The sequence below is a fragment of the Trichosurus vulpecula genome, chromosome 3, assembly GCF_011100635.1.
Source record: "Trichosurus vulpecula isolate mTriVul1 chromosome 3, mTriVul1.pri, whole genome shotgun sequence".
Taxonomy (NCBI): domain Eukaryota; kingdom Metazoa; phylum Chordata; class Mammalia; order Diprotodontia; family Phalangeridae; genus Trichosurus; species Trichosurus vulpecula.
Window position 1 is genome coordinate 181,419,801 of NC_050575.1, and position 19,261 is coordinate 181,439,061.

At 41.1% G+C, this 19,261-nt stretch overlaps 1 protein-coding gene across 1 annotated transcript in view; it reads right to left on the reverse strand.

The window, feature by feature from the left end:
- COL9A3 (collagen type IX alpha 3 chain) overlaps positions 1-14,771 on the reverse strand; it is a 57,014-nt gene extending 42,243 nt beyond the window's left edge. The window contains exons 1-8 of the mRNA XM_036749892.1: positions 14,706-14,771; positions 13,938-14,045; positions 13,171-13,239; positions 10,015-10,050; positions 8,942-9,013; positions 7,924-7,977; positions 2,308-2,343; positions 1,854-1,877 (exon numbers count right to left, since the gene is read on the reverse strand). Coding sequence (XP_036605787.1) covers positions 1,854-1,877; positions 2,308-2,343; positions 7,924-7,977; positions 8,942-9,013; positions 10,015-10,050; positions 13,171-13,239; positions 13,938-14,045; positions 14,706-14,771 — 465 coding nt within the window. The remainder of the gene's footprint in view (positions 1-1,853; positions 1,878-2,307; positions 2,344-7,923; positions 7,978-8,941; positions 9,014-10,014; positions 10,051-13,170; positions 13,240-13,937; positions 14,046-14,705) is intronic.
- Between the last annotated feature and the right edge of the window lie 4,490 nt (positions 14,772-19,261).

Sequence of the window (19,261 nt, forward strand, 5' to 3'; positions counted from 1 at the left end):
GAGATCACAATGTAATTAAGGGAGACAGCACATAAAAGAAAGTTCAACTATAGACAGGGAGATGGAAAAGCCTGGAAGTCCTAAGGTTGTTCCCTTGGGGCAGCTAGAAAGTCTGAGGGATCCACAGATTATATCAGCAGGTCAGATGACTGCAGGGAATAGAGGTAGGTCAGATGAGTTCTGGTAGAACTCCATCTCCTAAGAAGGAATGAAGTTATTGATGACTATCTGACTCAAGTCCTGTAAGCAGTAAGCATCTTAGGCAAAGGCTTAAAGAAAGAGGGAAAGAGGGGTCTTCACCACCATGGTGATGAGTCTTCTCTCAAAGGGTTTGGATGGGTTCTAGGACAGCCAGGCCTGGGGGAGGTAAAAAGGGGGGAAGGTAATAGATAAAGTCTCCCCAAGTGATGGCTGTTGTTTTGTTCCTCCCTCATTCTTGAAGATGACCAATGATATCATGAAGGTGATGCCTTGACTTGCCTGTTAATTGGATTTAAGTGAGACAGAGCTTTGAAAAGTCCTCAGCCTCACTCTCTCTTTTAGAGTCATTGAAGTGGCAAGATAAAAGTCAAGACAACTGGTGATGGCCCAGAATGCAGGGAGTGACCTTGGCCTTTCTAAATTGAGGCCCTTCCCCAGTTTGTTTGAGGCCACACTCATTCAGCAACTAAAGGCTAGGTAAAAGTTGAGAGAAAAGATGGCCCAATTTACTATTACAAAGATATCAGTCTGGGAAGAGAAGACCCTCTGAGTTTCTGGCCAGAACAGAAGATAATTGCTATTTACACTCATTCTAAACCACCAAAACCTAAACAATGAGCCACTGAGGCTTGGGTTGGGGATATTATTGGCCATTCAATAAAAGCCATAGTGATTGGGTTTAAAAGCTAGTAAAGTAGTTCCATTTAAAACACAATGAGCTTTTTAAAAAAACTTGTCTTTTCAAAGCTCTGTTTCAAGAAATCAAAAATGAAAACTACAGGGAAAAAAGTAAATAGTACCAGCTTTTTTGAAAAAAACAAAACAAAATCAAAACAAACAAATAAATAAATGAAAATGTTTATTTATTCATTTTGATTATTCTGCTCAAAGGCATCAGGTTAGATGGGAACTGCAAACAGGCTACAGGTCTTTGAACCTCTGCAAGAGAGACACCAACTTAGTCCCTTCTCTCGCTCTCTTTGGAGCAGGAACTGAACTGAATATGTTGCAGTTTGCAGTGCTGAAAGCCCTGGAACACAAGGGTACAGCATAGTCTGCCTGGAAAGAATTCAGCCACTCAAGCCTTCTTTCAGTCAAAGTAGTGAGATTGATTATAATGTCAATTGAAGTGGGCAAGATTTTTAGGGAATCTGCAACTTAATGGGAATAAGATTGGTATTGATATACAAAAAAGTATATATAATTCATATTACAAAAAAGTGAGACGATCTGGATGGGATTAAGGAATGGCAAGTAGCCTGGCAGGGACCAGGTACAGACAATCAAAGGAGTTAAGTGGTCAGAGGGCCACAGTGAAAGGGCAGTTAACAGGATGATTGAGTTGCTAGGTAGACTGGGATGGGTCAGATGCCTCAGGCAAACCACCAGTGTGGGAAAGTTCTGGGGTTGGATTGCTTTCAGAGATATAGTCTTTTCCTTTTAGGGGTCTAACTCCCATCACCCCATCAGATGGACAACTGATAGCTAATTCTGGGGCTCTGGTCACTGAGAGATTCAACTAGTTGACTTAATGTAAGGATTTGGGGACTTTGGTTGGTCTTCACTGGTTGTTTAGAGATAGCACTAGGGTTTGGGGGGAGAGAAGGGGTCACCAAGAATATAAACAAATCCTCTGAGCTATTTCTACTTACTGGAGGTCCAGGAAGTCCTTTGCCCTGCAAACAGGAAAGAAAAGGTAGAGATTATTGCTGAATTACATGCTGAAAGGTTACATAGCTCCTTATCTAGCTCTCTGATAAAGTCAGAATTTAGGGAATGGTTCTAATGGGTCAAGAGGAAAGATTGGGTGGGATTCAGGGTGGGTCCCCTCCAGGGGCTGGGGATATGCTCTGGTGGACTTCCCCAGGAGTACAGAACAACAGGAGGTCAAGCTCTTGGACATTTGTCTTTGAGGTCCAGCCTCTTAGGAAACTCTGGTAGGTCCAATTGGCAACCTCCAAAAGGGACACAATTATCTCTAGATTTTCTGCTCACTTCTCTTAACATGGTCTTGCTGCCAAGAAGCTGCTAACTATGGCCAAGACTCCCACCAACATTCCACCAGCTCTTCCCTCAAATGCTACCCAATAAGAAAGAAGTACTTACCCCAAGCCCAGGAGGTCCTGGGGGTCCAAGGCTACCCTGTGGAATGAAAACATTAGTTGATGATAGAGCTTCCACAGATAGGGAGGTTAGAAGGGGAGAAACTTCAAGGGAAAAGTCAACTCTCTCAATCTCCAGCCTATCGAGCTAGGTAGTACAATGGATAGAGCACTGAACCTGGAAATCAGGAAATCTGGGTTCAAATCTGGCCTCATATACTTACTTAGGCCAATCACTTAACTGCTGTTTGCCTCAGTTTCCTCACCAGTAAAATGGACATAATATTAACACTAACCTCCCAGGGTTGTGGTGTAGATCAAATGAGATAATATTTGTAAAGCATGAGGCACAATGCCAGGTACATAATAAGCACTATATAAATGCTTATTCCTTTCCCTATTCCTGGGATATACATGTCACATCTGGGCATTTTTCTTTTTGTTTTATTTTCCAAAGGACTTTCACATCCACTATTCATTTGGTCCTCATAGCTGCCAGACATCTCCATTTCACAAATGAGAAAACTATGGCCTAGAAATGTTAGTTGACTTGCCTGAGAGGACATTGATAGTTAGTGACAAAGGCAAACCTAGAACCTAGAGCCTTTGAATTCCAGGCTTTCTCTTATCTTTCAGTTCTCTACTATTCAATAAAATTTGGAGTCTAGCCCCCAATGCTAGGGGTCCTGATTCCAGTTCTTCCTTGTCTCCTTGCTAAACCTGGAAGCCCAAACTGTAATTTGGAAAACAATTTGCTCTTGTAATTCCTGCCCTGAAATGAAACATCATTGTCAAAGTCACTATATGTTTAGTGGTTAACTTTAACCACAAAATGAAACAGGTAGATAATTTCAATTTTTCTTGTTTCTCATGGTTGTTAACTAGGGGAAAAACTTCGGAAAAAAATAACTTCCAAGTTGCTGAAAATGGAGACCTAGAAGAATGCAGGAGAATGGGTGAGATGACCTCTGCATGTGATGCGGTGTGGGGTGCTAGGAATCCCAAAATGCAAAGGTACAGGGTGGGTCTGCCTCAAAAGAATTCAACCCCTCAAGATTTCTTTCCATCAGAGTAGTGAGGTTTTATTGTAACAGCAGTTAGGTGGGCGATATTCCTAAGCAATCTGTGCATTTGATGATGATGGGACTGAAACTTTTATATAGAAAAAGACGGTGTGAAGCAGATTCTTTTCTCCTTTGTTTTGTTTTGTTTTGCTTCCTTTTTCATGGTTTCTCCCATTCCTTATAATTCTTCTATGCAACATGACTAATGTGAAAATGTGTTTAATAGGAATGTATGTGTAGAGTGCATATCAGATTGCATGCCATCTTGGGGAGGGAGAGGGAGAAAATTTAAATCTTATGGAAATGAATGTTGAAAACCGAAAATAAATTAAATGTTAAAAAAAAGAAAAAGACTGTGTGAAGATCTGGAAGGGATCAAGGAGTGGCAAGTAGCCTGGGGTAATCCGGAGGTAACAGAGAAGGGATCTAGATGGGATTACGGAGTAAGTAATTAAGTAATCAAGGTGGGCTGGGGTGAGCCAGATGCCTTGGGTGGAGGCACCAGTGATCTGGGCTACTGAAATGTATGGGAAAATTCAGGGTTGCTTTCAAAGACATGTTTTTTTTTTTCCTTTTAGGGGTTCAGATCCCATCCGCATCAGATGCCCCTTCCATCCTAAGGTTTTCCCATTAGTCAGAGAAGGCACAAAGTAGGCAGGTGATTAGGCACCATATCTTGAGTGAATGAATGAATGGCAGTAGAACTTAGAGATTTTCCTTTTATCTTTGTGACTGTAAGCTAGATGAAGGCAGGAGCTATATCTTTGCTAAAGTTTGCAACTACCCCCAGCACATGGTAGGCACTTCATAAATGCCTGCTAAATGACTGAACAAAAGTTTAAAACCATTCACATGTTCAGCAACCTGGGACACCTCTCCTACGTCTACCCAGACATTCCCCTGCGCTGATGCTGCCCTTTCTTCCTACTCCTTCCATCTGATGCAGCTCCAACCCCCCTAGTCCAGAACTTACATTTGCAATCCTTCCACAAAATCAATGAAGTCACTCTCATTGCACATTTTCCATGACACCCCTTAGTGGTTCCCATCAGGGGCTTCCTGGTCTTCACCAGGACTATCTGCTGCCCAAGTAGTGGTGGTAAAGGGGGTGTGGGTGGGTGAGGTTAGGAAGGTAGCCTCTGAACTGGATGGGATGAGAAATTATTTTCATCCTGATGCATGTTAACTGCAAGTTTGGGCCTGAGTGAGAACTCCTGCTGTAAGCAAGGGAAAGAAATCCCTTAGAGAGCCCTTGTGGGGACATTAGAGGGAATTAGATTTATTTCTAAAGGAAATTAGTCCAGCTAATGCTTCTTGACAGCCCAGGCTGGATGGCAGGAAGCAGAGCTGCTCAGAAGGTAATTAGAATAGGGTTTGCTTTCTCTCCTTCATGTATGACCCAAAGTGCAAGTGAGAAGGTATTTACGGGAGCTCCTGTGAAAGAGTGCAAAGTGGAAAGCTTGGAGCATGGAGTATGGGTGTAGGATTGTGTAAAAGGGAGCCAGAAGAAAGGAAATGAGTGTTTGCAGTCCCACAGACATGGGGTGTGTGTGTGTGTGTGTGTGTGTGTGTGTGTGTGTGTGTGTGTGTGTGTATGTGTGTGTGTGTAGAAATGGTGAGAATTTGGACTCCTGGGAAGCCCATTGGTTCCCTAGTCATGCTTCTGATACATCCTGATCAGTACAGAGGTGGCATGGGTTCCTCAACAAGTCCCTGATTCTTCTCTAAGAAGCTTCCCCCAAAGCAAGGGTGAGACCTCAAGGCCACATGTGGCCTTCTAGGTCGTTGGGTGCAGCCTTTTCACTGAGTCCAAGTTTTATAGAACAAATCCTTTTATTAAGGAGATTTATTCTGTGAAGTTTGTATTCGGTCAAAGGGCTGTACTTGAGGACCTTGAGGACCACATGTGGCCTCAAGGCCACAAGTTCCCCATCCCTGCCCCAAACCCTGCACCTCCCCATAAGCCATGAAAGGGAGACATGACTTCCTGCTTCTTCTGCGTTCCCATTTCTAAATGATTCTAGAACTCCTCTCCCTAACTGTGCCCCTCTGACAGCCTCCCTCTCACCCCAACCAACAGGAGAAGAAAGTAATTATCTCTGGTGACTTGGGAATAAACTTCCTAGACCTCCTCTCCAAGCTCCTTCTCCCAATCTTACTCCTTACTTGTAACTAATTTTCCCCCCACCCCAATCCCAGGCCACTCTCCCCTCACCCCTTGGATCATAGGTGAAAAGATCTCTAGTCTGATCTCCTCAATTTTATATATTTGGAAACTAAGACCCAGGGTCACACAAGTAGTAAGCATGAGCAGTGGGATTTGAACCCAGGTCCTGTAACTCCAGAGTCAGTGTTTGGTCCACTGTACCATTCTGCTTGCAATCTGGCTGCTGACCGCCTTACTGCTTAAGATCCAATTCACTCGGTGCTTTTTAGCTTTGCTCCTCCAGCAACTGGTACAAAGATTAGAGCTTGACCTGAAGGGAACTGTCTCATTCTTTGCATATCTCTGTTCTCCCCACATTAATTAGATGAGTAACAATCTAAGCAAATTCATTCTCTGAAAAGTCAAATTTACAAAGCAGAGGAATTAGGAATCCTAAAAGGATTCTCTGGTGCACTTAATTTTTTGTTTATGGGATGTCATCTCTAAGATACAGGAGGCACAGGGAATAGACCTGTGATTTCACTGGTACAAGGACTCCAAGGTGAGGAAATTCCGTCTACTAGTACAGGGGAGCATCTTCTCTGCAATTCATATTGCCAAGAGTCCTGAGGTGAAGTGACTTGTCCAGGGTCACACAACAGATGACATTCGATACACAGATGCTTCTTTGGACAGAATGGCTGAGGGATAAAGATCCTTGTAGCTGAAGTTAGAAGCTCTAACCGTACAGATAAAACATTTATAAAACAATATAAATTAATAATAAAATAAGGTTTAATTCACCAAAAAAAGTTGTTAACTTCTATGTGACTTTTTAGCATACCTGGGACAGGTAAGACTTGAAAACCGTGACCCTTTAACATCCCTTGGATGCATTAAGCCTTCAGCAACTCCACTCATCACAAGTTACTTGTTGGTCACTGAGAACATGATCTTTTTGTCATTTAAAAATTTATTTTTAATAGAGAGGTAGTGTGGCATAGGTAAATAGAAAGCTGACCTCAAAGCCAGGAAGACCTAGGTTCAAGGTCCACATCTGACATGCCCTAACTGTGTGACCTGGGACAAGTCATTTAACCTCTTAGGCAGCTCTCTAAGAGTTGTGTAGATGGTGCTGATCTGTATTGGTATAGCAGGTGTGGGGAACCTGTGGCCTCAAGGCCACATGTGACCCTTTGACTGGATCTGAACATCTTGTTCTATGAAGTTTGGATTCAGTCAAAAGGCCACACTTGAGGACCTAGAAGGCCACATGTGGCCTCGGGGCTCAGGTTCCCCACCCCAGTAGAGAATTTGCTTACCTGGGAGTTCCCAATAACATTGAAATCACAGGTCCAGAACTAAACTCTAAAAATGTGTATTTTTTCAAAATTAAAAAATAGCTCTTACTGTTTGTGGCAGTCTAGTGCTGCCCACCTTCCCGTGGCTAGTCCTTATTCTTCTTTTTAGGTACCTATTCCTTATTTAAGGCGAGGCACAATTGTGAAGTCACTGCCTAGTGATGAAGGGAAGAACTAGGGATAGAACTGTGACCTCCCAACTGTCCTCCAAGGCAGCAGCTGCTGGTGCCTCTAGGAGGCCTGCAAGCTGGGCTTTTCCTGTACCCATTATCCAACCCCATACACTGCTTATTCCTGGGAAGCTGAAGAAACAAAGCTAAACCCAGACTTGCTTCCCAGAGATCCTGCATACTTCATCAGCAAGAGTCAAGTGGCTTATGCCAATAAAAATAAGACTTTGGTCTGAGGCAGTCAGGACCAAGGACATGACTTTTATACATAATGGCTATGGAGAAATGTACATATATAACTAACTAGACACAGAGGGAGGATTCCAGATTTAACTATCCTAGTATAGTTAAATCCTATCCTAAGGCACCAGATCAAGTGTCTCCGGCTGACAGCTCTGCAAAGCTATGAGGGCAAGCTGTCCTCCATTCTCTACTCCAAGAGGGTCTCCTTTCTGCTTGCCTTCCTGTTTCCTTTCTTATTCCCTTCCTTCTCTGCCTTAGGCTTCCTACGAGCTAGCGATCTTGGTGGTCATAAAGAAGGCAACCATATCTATCCTTTCTTGCCTGCCTCACAGGGTCATTGTCAGGAAAGTGCTTTGAAAATTTTGAAGAGCTATACAAATGTGTCTTGTTACTTTTATTCCCAAACCCTGCAGCAAAATAAACCAAAGCCTGGCCCTTTATAGATATTCTGGGATCCACAGGGTCAAGTAATAGCTCAAGGCTTTCATGGGTGATTAGGAATGAGGTTACCTCTTCTGTGCCCAGTGACTATGCTCTGGGACTACTTCTGTTCTCCTCCCCATCTCCCACCGAACAAACAAATTAAAAAAAAACAAAACAAAATAGGAAGGTCATATCAACATTTCAGGAACTTACCCGTTCTCCAGGTGAGCCTTTGGGACCAGGGGGCCCATCCTGACCTGTCAGACCCTGAGGAAGAAGCAGAAAAGAGAGGAGTCACATGAAGAGTACTCTGGTACATAGCTGGAAACAAGAGGGACAGAATACTATGTTATCATTAAAAATTAAACACCAAAGAAACCTCCAAACAGCAGGAAGTAAAAGTATCTCCTTCCCAAAATTCCTGACTCTGCTGCAATTCAAGCAAACATTCCAACTTAAAGTTTTTCTGGCCAGGCCCATGCTGACCTGACTGTCATAAATGGTACTGCAGGCGATAGGAGAGGGAAGGGGAATTTCTGCCTCTATATAAACATATGCAAAATATCACATACACAAATAAGTTTTTCTCAGTTTTCCATCAAAAGGCACTCTCGGAACAGGGAGAGGTGCAAGACAAACACTGCTTGTCTTTAGGGACTTATAGTTCCTTTTGGAGTCTAAAAACCAAGGTTATGAGGGTATCAGTGAGAAGACATTCCTTAAGATTCTTCACTTTAATATCAGTGGCAAAATGGTGCAATGATGGGCAGGGAGAGGAAGAAAGAGGGAGAGTAACAAAGAGGCCTGGCTTGTGCATCTAAACCCAGGATTTAGAGCTAGAATAGACCTTTGAGACCTTGTTGTCTGGATAATTAAGAGTTGGCTCAGCTTCAAACTTTCTAAGGAGAGGAACATCATGGTGCTTCTTTGTCCTGCCAACAATCTGTCTAGCAATCACAAATCAGTGGTTATTTGGGTTACAGCCCAAACAACTCTCAAATCTGGAGACTTCCTGTAATTTGGCCCCAGCTTTCCTGCATGAATGGGCAGTGGGAAAAAAAGAAATTATAACTCCCTCCTGGAAGTTGTTCTGAGAAATCTTGGGGCCCAAGCAAAGGGATTGGGTTCCATACAGGGAAAGCCAGCAGCCTTTTCTGGGACAGGATAGGAATGTGGGGAGGGGAAGTGAGCCCCCATGGGAATGGCAAAAGAGAAAAGCTCTGATACTCACATCTACACCTGGAAGCCCAGGCAGTCCAGCTTCTCCAGGCTTTCCTGGTTTCCCTGGGGCTCCTTTGGGGCCCTGCACAAGAAAGAGAGGGAAGAATGAGGGAGATGGTCTAGTTCTATATGATGTGGCACACAGTGCCTGGCTCATTGTAGACACTTAATAAAGATTTATTGAATTGATCATATCTTTGGAATTTTCACCCTTATCCCATATCTCTTGCAGAGGCAGACACCTACTATCTTCCTAATTCCTAGACACAGACTATCTCTTCTAGCAAGGAAGGTCAGCTTTCACCCTCGCCTGTACAACCAAGCCTGTCCCTAGATGCATCATTCCTCCCAGATTAAATGCGTCCCTCCCTTCTTTTTCCTTCTTCAAAGCTATGCTTCAAACTCTTCTCCTCTGGAACAGCAGGAGGGTCAGGGTCAAGGAACCGAGCACCACCTCACTCTAGTCATGTTGTATGTCAGTGCTTACATGCCTTAGGTTTTCCCTTCCCCTTTGAGTCACACTCCAGTCTTTTTCATGCATGGAGGCTTTATCTCTCTATGCTATAACATTCCTAAGGGTGGGAACCAGTTTCTGTTTATTTTCTTTTGGATTTACCCATTTCTATCCTTTTCTTCTGGGCTACAGTGCCTAAGATTGGGCTCTGAACCCAGTTGTTGAATGACTTTTAGGTCTCAAAAACTACTGGAAGCCCCAACCTGCTGGAGGGCAGGCAGCTCACATGTTGAAACCAGATCATTCCCTGCCCATAAAAAGGCCCCTTTAGCAAAAGAGGTTGAAACAACTCATTGTCCCAAGCAGAAATTTTGAGGGTTCTTTCTCAAGATATCTAACACCTATGACTCCTGACTTTCCCAGCCTGGTAGGGGAACAGAAAGAGCCTGGTTAAGGACTAAACTGTCCTTCCACCCTTGGTCCTACACCAAATGAGATGTCCTAGGTAGCAGATCATTGTCCCCCCCAACTGATATAGCTGAGCTCATTCTCCTAACTCTCCCCTCAAATGTTTATACCACCAATGCCTTGAAGGATCTTGGCAGTTCTTTAATTAGGGACACACTTACCGGGGGGCCAGGAAGACCTGGAGGACCAGCTTCACCCTATGACAGGGAAAAAAAGCAACATATATCCAAAATATCAAAGAAAGACCTAGCACAGCTTCCCTCCTACCTCCACCCATGTGGAATGGATGTACTTTGGATGCCCAAAGCCACCCTGGGAATCCCACCTAAGCTGCTTCACTGATGGACATGTTCTGTGTTTAATTCTTGTATATTTTTATCCTCAGAATAGGGAAGGAAGGATTTTGAAAAATATCTGGGACAGAGTCCTTCCTGATTAATCCAGAAATAAGACTCTGGGAGCCAGGTGTCACAGGTACAGTGGAGATTTGGGGAGACGAATTATAGTGAGCTATTGACACACACTTCTTTGTTTTCAGGCTCTAGCATCTTCCCATTGATTGTCCCACCTCTAATTGAGGATTATGAATTGACTGATATAGGGAAGGTTAGGATTTGCAGCTAGAGGAAAGATAATGTTACAGTAAAGAGAGCTGCATGAAGAAATGGTCCAGAAACAGAAACATTGAGGCACTGTTGGTCTAGCTGTTCATGTATCCAATCATTTTGGAAAGCAATTTGGGACTAAACCCCTAAAGTCATTAAACTATGCATGCTCTTTGACCAAGTGATACCAATATCGGGCATGTACAGAATGAAGACATAGTAAAGATCTTACGTATAAAAAAATACTTATAGTAGTATTTGTAGCAAGTAACTAGAAATAAGGCTAGTGCCTATCATTTGGGGAATGGCTGAACAAATTATGGCATGTAACTATTATGGAATATAATGTACTGTAAGACACGACAAATATGATGGGTTCAGAAAAACCTGAGAAGACTTGAATGAACTAATGTGGAGTGAAATGAATATAACTGGGAGGATGATTTACACAATGATCACAATAAGATAATAAGGTAAGAAAACAACTTTGAAAGCCTTTGGAACTCTGATGAATGCAGTGACCAGTCATGCCTTCAGAGGACTGAGGATGAAGCAGAGGGTGACAGAGAGGTGATAGACAGGGAGTGCACAACAGATTCTCAGATATAGCCAAGGTATTGTTTGTTTTGCTTGACTACGTTATTTGTTCAAGTGGAATTGGTAGGTAGTGTTAGTGATGTTAAAAAAAAAAAGGGGAGGAAGGCAAAGGAGCATCAATTAAAGTTTTAAAAACTACACATAAAAGAGCAGAAGGAAGTTTTTTTAAATACATTTTAAAAGCTGTGTATAACAGAACTCTCTAGTTTCATATACAATCCTCTCTTCCACTCTTCGTGCATTAAAATGTGCATATTTGTTGATGTTTTAAAAGTTTACAAAAATTCTTATTTTTAAAAATGGTCCAGAAAAACTGCAAACTATACCTCTTCTCCCCATACTGTCTCTCAAAGTGCCTAAACTCTTCCCCACCCCTCGATGGTTGGAAAAGTTATAAATGTCCAAGCTTCTTTCCTGCTAAGGGACAGTAGCTGGGTATTCCTGAATGTCTCTCACTGGCTCCCTTCCAATTCTGTCTGGCAGTAGTAGCTCATTCCTTTCTGAAAAAAAAATACTGGTCTCATACATAATCAGAACAGACAACTATCTACATGATGTGACTTTGGGGATTCAGGAAAATCAAGATTATTTACATATTTATTATTTTTTTATTATTTTTAATATATTTATATATCAAGATTATTTCTCTCACATATCTCTGTGTCTAAAATGCCATAATTAGAACCACTGTCCAGAATGAAGACAGTAGGATATTACACTGCAGATATTTATGGGGGGTACAGAATAAGGTCATTATAATCCTTATCAGCCATTGACACCTAATGGATTAGTGCTAATGGAGGACCTAGGGTATAAAGAAGGTAAAAGATGAAAACATGTGTATGCTGGCCTAGAAGGCTAATTAAAGTGAGGCCCTGGGCAATAAAGCCACTGGAGGCCACTAAGGAACTAAGAAGACTAATAAAGCAGGAAAACTAAGAGACACTAACTAGGAGAAATGAGGGGACATAAGATGGAGGTCAAGGAAATCCTTGCCTAGTTCACAGTTTTGCCAAGAACCATCCAGGATTCAATATGGCAGACTTAAACCTGGTATTCCCAGAAGGCCAAGACCCCACTTGCCACATGGACCTTTTATTCATTCCTATTGAATAAGGGTATTTCAGGATGAGCTCCCCATCCCAACCCCTTCCTGATTCCATTCCATCCTGTCTGTCACAGCCTGAAAGCTTGAGGGAAACAGTCCTCTCCCTGTTAGACCTGCCTGCTGTACATAGAATAGGGGCTAGATACAGTTAGGTCTTTATTCCTTTGTAAAACCACAGAAGTTGCTGTGGTAAGAAAAATTGCCACCTTGAAACCTCCTCCTTGCTCAGTTTAGGGAGCCTGCTTTGCGGCTTACTAAACCTTATGGTTTTATTAAAATGGGAAAAGCCAAATTCCTCAGTGCCAGATCCAATGTCTGATCAGAAAAGACTTCTACGAAAACGGGGAAAGGGGAAAAGGGAGAGGGGTGCAGAAGGAAAGGAGATACACATGGCATTTTCCAAGAAATGAATGATAAGATTTCCAGATGCCTATCTAGTTAGCAAGAACTAGCAACCACATCTACCCATAAGCATTTAGGCCCTAAAATAAGGTAGCAATTCTCTCCTGAGTTCATCAATAAAAGGTGTGTTTCTTAGCCTCCCCCAGAAACCTGCTAGTAGCCAACACTGTGGGCCTTATGAAGAGAATACACTACCCCCCCACAACCCACCGAGGGAAATAATTTCAGTCTGAAAACTAGCAAAAAAATCTAGCTCTTCTCTTTTCTAGGGTTGTGCCTCTCCCCCAAAGCAGAACCTCATCCCACCACCCTCTTCAACACTATTTCCTACCTGAACTGCCAAATCCCTAATTCTCCAGGTCAGAGATCAATTCCTCAGACCAATACCCCCAGGAGTACAAATTTTCCCATTTTAGAAACTTTGTGGCAAGTTTGAAAATGTTTAGAAAATACTTTCTTTTTACAATTCCATTTTTTCAATTGTCAATTCTACTTACTGAAAATAATAATTGCCCAATAAGCTACCTAGGAGCCTGAGTTAACTCATTGCATTCTTTTTCCCTTTGACTTCTCACTCACACTTCCTCCACTCCAAGAATACTCACATCTATGCCATCTTTTCCAGGAGGCCCAGGAGGTCCTTGAGGTCCAGCAGGGCCTCGGGGTCCCACTTTCTGATAGGAGAAACAGAAAGATGGCATCAGGTAAAGGTCCCCCAAAGATAAATAAATCCTTCCCCTGTTCCACTCACACTCCAGCATGGCAGTCATTCAGTCTGTCAAGTCTTATTTATTAAGCTCATACTGTATGACAGGCACTATGCTAAGTGCTGGCTGGGGATGCAAAGAAAGACAAAGAACAGTCCCTGCTCTCCAGGAACTCTTGGTCTAATGGAGGACACAACATGCAAGATATACTACAGGATAAATCAGGGGAGTCTCTGAAGAAAGGCACCAAGATTAAGAAAACTGGGAAAGGCTCTTATAGAAGGTGAAATTTGAAATTCCTGCAAAGGAAGCCAGGGAAGCTATTAGGCCAGAAAGGAGGAAAACTTTGGGCATTGAGAGAATTCTCCATCTCAGGGAATCAATGAGACTTGGAGCTAAGATAATTTTCCCTTTCCCAGAGCAAGCTCCTTTAACAGCCCTGCCAGGTAAACAAAGTCATTTAAAGGGGTGATGGTTCAGCCCAAGCCCCCTGAAACCAACTAAACTCTTAGCAGAAGCAGGCCAGCAGTCGCTGATATCCAAGGTGGGGGATGTCTAGAGGGCTGCACAATGCTGTCTGTGTGCCCTGAAAGAGGCCTCTCTGTCAAAGTGGCTGAGGTGTGGGATTTTTTATTTTCATGCCTTTGGTAAGAGAGAGTCTGTACTGTGGCATGGGCTCCATGGGGAACCTGGTCCAGAGGAGCAGTTCTGGGAACAAAGATCTCATTGTAAGCCTTGCCCAGAGAGCTGGGGCTCTGCTCTCGGGGGTTTCTCTAAGAAGCAGAGACACAGAGACGCCTGGCAGAAGGACTCTGTCAGACACCAGGGACTCCCAGGTGACACATGAATTAGAGCCCTTCCTAGATGAAGTGGGCACTCATGATCGGGGGGAGGGTGCATCAGGGAAGGGGGCCTTCTTACATGGTTACTGGGCTCTCTACTGATAATAGAAGGAATGATTTTGGTATTTCCTCTAAATGCTGTTACTTAGAGTGAATAAAGTATGTGCTTTAGCTCATGCTATTTTGGCAAAAAGACAGACAGGGTGGGGGGGGAGAGAGAGAGAGAGAGAGAGAGAGAGAGAGAGAGAGAGAGAATTTTTAAGTCCACTAGTTTAGTTTTTGCAAAGGGGTGTGTTGGCTTTAATAATGTCACCCACTCCCTCCACAAGACAGTTAGTAATGGCCTCTGGATTGAGGAATAAAGCCATCCATCCATCCATCCATCCATCCATCCATCCATCCATCCTTCCCTCCCTAACCCAGATAAGGTTTCCAATTCTCTCTCGAATTCTTGTTCTTTCATCCTGAACAAATGAAAACTGGAACCCCCTACTTATTAACCCCTACCTCTACCACTTGGAGGAAAAGCAATCTATGCCCATGTTAGCTCTTTCTTTGCTTTGACCTCAAAGTAGACAAAAGAATGCTTACCTGAGCTAAGGAGGTAGCTACAAGTTGACTGAGAAAAAGCAGCACGAGGGCAGAAGTTGCAGCCATGGCTTCTGCAGTGTTGAGCTGCTGCTGCCTGCTTCCTTTCCTGATTTCCAGAAGGCTTCTCTCCCTTACCTTTCAGTGCCTGCTTGCACCAGCCAGTCCCCTTAGTGTCCAGACTCACCCGATCTCCACCTAGAGGCTCATAGCCAAGGGCAGCCTTGCTGGGGAGTGGAGACCAGGTTACTGAGGAGGCGGGCTGGGGAAAATGGGATTGGCCAACTCAGTGAGTGACACTGGGCTCTGAAAGGACACCCATTCACACCCTTTCACACAAGTACTACATTCAAAGCTTCAACAGGGCCTTTCAGAGCCAAGGGTGGGTCTTCTCCACATAGAGACTGAAGATCAGGAGGGTAAAAATAACCAAACTCTGTAACTATTGAAAAAACACCCATGGGGTCCTGAATGGAGGTTGGGAACTTAAAAAAAAAATAATAAAACCAAGATGATTTTCTTTTCTTTTTTGACAGTCCCAGATAATGTCCTCTTCAGTTTACATCCTCAGCAAACATTCTCTTAGTCAGAAATTCAGTTCCTTAAATAGCTAGCCCCTTCATCACAGAACTATTTCAAGGGGTCATCACTGCTGAAATATTGGGGAAAGTCCCCCAGGAGAGCCAGGTAATTCCCTTGATATGGCCCAGAACAGGGGTATGACCTTGAGCCCCACCAAATCTCAGGCTCTTTGGTGGTGGCAGAGGGGTGGTGATAAAATTCAGACCTAGGAATATAAAGGTTACTGATGTACTTCTTTATTTTTTATTCTGAATTTAATATTCACCCACAAAAAGAGAAACTATTCCCATGTACAAAGTAGAACGGAAATATGTGCAACTTGCTTTTAAAATATGTATATGTACATATATACATATATATAAATTTAACATATTATTGTCAAAGCTGTCTAATTTGTCTGTGCTTCCCTCTGAATTTCCTTCTTTTTCCTTTTTCTTTTTTGACAACATAGGGAATAGTCCCCCATAACTGTTTGTTAGAATATGAATATATTTTAAATCAATATCTGAAGAAAATCAAGTTACAGTACATGCATAAAACACAAAGTAACAATTTACAAATAGGTCAATAGAACCTTAAGAACTAATACACTAATAGAATAAAATAAAATAGAATAAAAGGAAACCAAAGTTACTAACTAGAGCAATGCCTTCCATGTGCCCCACACTTCATGAGCACCACAAAAGACAAAAGACTGGCCATGAAATATATTAAACTATGTAGGTCCACATATGTTTCAGGCTGACTTATTGCCTGAAAAACCTTTAGGAATATCCTATCACCCTTAATAGCTTCCCTGCAGTTGACATAGATTTTCAATTATTTTAGATTAAGCGCTTACTGTTCTTACTTTTAAAGATGCTTCAATGAGCTTTTATTTCATTTTAAAAAATCTTTGATATATTTTTAAATCATTAGCTCATGCTTACATCTTGTCAGGTCCATAAAACCTGGCTATTTATGTTCCAACTTTGTATAAAAGTAGTTTCTGGTGGGTTTGTTTGTTTGGTGTCAGGATGATTTTGGCAAAATTTGTTAAAATGAAGAGAACTGCATAGAACTGTCTTTCCAATGAAGTGCCTTGTGCTATATTTTCTTTCTTTTCTTTTTAAACTAATATTTTTTATTTTTATTTTACAACACTCAGTTCTGCATGTTATTGAGTTCCAGATTTTCTTCCCCTCCCTTTCCTCCCCCTTCTCCCCCAAGACGGCATGGAATCCAGTATATCTTCTACATATACCTTATTTACACAATAGTCAAGTTGTAAAGAAGAATTATGACCAATGGAATGAATCATGAGAAAGAAGAAAAAAAACCAAAAAAAAAAGAGAAAAAAAAAGCAAGTAAATAGTTTGCCTCGATCTGCATTCAGACTCCATATTTCTTTCTCTGGATGTAGATAGCTCTTTCCATTATGAGTCCTTTGGAGTTGTCTTTGAACCTGTATTGCTGAGAAGAGCCAAGTCTATCTAAGTTAGTCATCACAGAGTCAATATATCTGCAGTTGTGTATAATATTCTCCTGGTTCTGCTCTGCTCACTCAGCATCATATCATGTAGGTCTTTCCAGGTTATTATGAAATCCATATCTTCCCCATTTCTTATAGTACAATAGTATTCCATTACAATCATATACCACAACTTCTTTAGCCATTACTCAATTGAAGGGCATCCCCTTGACTTCCGATTCTTTGCTACCACAAAAAAGAGCTGCTATAAATATTTTTGTACATATGAGTCCCTTTCCCACTTGTGTAATCTTTTTGGGATACAGCCCTAGAAGTGGTATTGTTGAGTCAAAGGGTATGCACATTTTTATAGCCCTTTGGGCATAGTTCCAAATTGTTCTCCAGATTGTTTGGATCAATTCACAACTCCACCAACAATGTACCAGTGTTCCAATTTTCCCACATCCTCTCCAGCATTTATCATTTTCCTGTTTTGTCATGTTAGCTAATCTGAAAGGAGAGATGTGGTACCTAAGAGTTGTTTTAATCTGCATTTCTCTAACCAATAATGATTTAGAGCATTTTTCATATGCCTATGGATATCTTTAATTTCTTCCTCTGAAAACTAACTGTTCATATCCTTTGACCATTTCTTAATTGGGTAGTGACTTGTATTCCTATAAATATGGCTCAGTTCCCTGTATATTTTAGAGATGAGGCCTTTGTCAGAGACATTGGTTGTAAAGATTTTCTCCCAATTTTCTGCTTCCCTCCTAATCTTTGTTGCTTTGGCTTTTTTCCATACAAAAACTTTTCAATTTAACATAATCAAAATTATCCATTTTGCATTTTGTAATGCTCTCTATCTCTTGTTGTATCATGAATTTTTTCCTTTCCCATAGATCTGATAGGTAAACTATTCTTTGCTCTCTCAAATTGCTTATAGTATCAGCCTTTATTCCTAAGTCATGAACCCATTTTGACTTTATTTTGGTAAATGGTGTCTAATCCTAAAGAATGAGTGGGCCAAAGAACAAATCATAGAAATAATTAAGAACTTCATTCAAGAGAATGACAATAATGAGACAAGCTACCAAAACTTATGGGATGCAGCAAAAGTAGTTCTTAGGGGAAGTTTTATATCTCTAAGTGCTTACATAAGTAAAATTAAAAAAAAAGGGAGCTCAATGAATTGAGCATGCAACTGGCAAAGCTAGAAAAAGAACAAATTGAAAATCCCCAGTTAAATACCAAATTAGAAATACTGAAAATCAAAGGAGAGACTAATTAAATTGACATCAAGAAAACTATTAAATTAATAAATAAAACTAAGAGCTGGTTTAATGAAAAAAAAAAACAATAAAATTGATAAACCTTTGGTCAATTTGATTGAAAAAAGAAGAAAACCAAATTGCTGGTATCAAAAATAAAAAGGTGAATTCACCTCCAATGAAGAGGAAATCAAAACAATAAGTAGGAATTATTTTGCCCAACTGTATGCCCATAAATTTGACAACATTAGGGAAATGGATGAATATTTACAAAAATATAAATTGCCCAGGTTAACAGAAGAGGAAGTAAAATACCTAACTAATGCCATCTGAGTAAAAGAAATTGAGCTAGCCATCAATGAACTCCCTAGGAAAAATTTCCAGGGCCAGATGGTTTTACATGTGAATTCTATCAAACATTTAAAGAACAATTCCTATACTTTATAGACTATTTGGGAAAATAGGTGAAGGAGTCCTACCATTTTCTTTTTATGATGCAAATATGATACTAATACCCAAACCAGGAAGAGCCAAAACAGAGAAAGAAAATTATAGACCAATTTCCCTAATGAATATTGATGCAAAAATTTTAAATAAAATATTATCAAAAAGATTGCAGCAACTTATCACGAGAATAATACACTGCGACCAGGTTGGATTTATTCCAGGAATGCAAGGCTTCAATATTAGGAAAACTATCAGCATAATTGATTATATCAACAACAAAACTAGCAGAAACCATATGATCATCTCAACAAATGCAGAAAAAGCCTTTGACAAAATACAACACCTATTCCTATTAAAAACATTAGAAAGCATAGGAATAAAGCCTTCCTCAAAATTATAAATAGCATCTACCTAAAACCATCAGCAAGCATTATAAATAATGGGGATAAGCTAGATGCATTCCCAATAAGATCAGGGGTGAAACAAGGATGTCCATCATCACCCCTATTATTCAATTTGGTACTAGAAATGTTAGCTTTAGCAATAAGAGAAGAAAAGGAAATTGAAGGAATTAGAATAGGCAAAGAAGAAACTAATTATCACTTTTTGCAGACAATATGATGATTTACTTAGAGAATCCTAGAGAATCAAGTAAAAAACTACTTAAAATAAAGAACAACTTTAGCAAAGTTTCAGGATATAAAATAAACCCACATAAATCCTCAGCATTCCTATATATTACTAACAAAGCCCAACCACAAGAGATAGAAAGAGAAATTCCATTTAAAGTTACTGTAGACACTATAAAA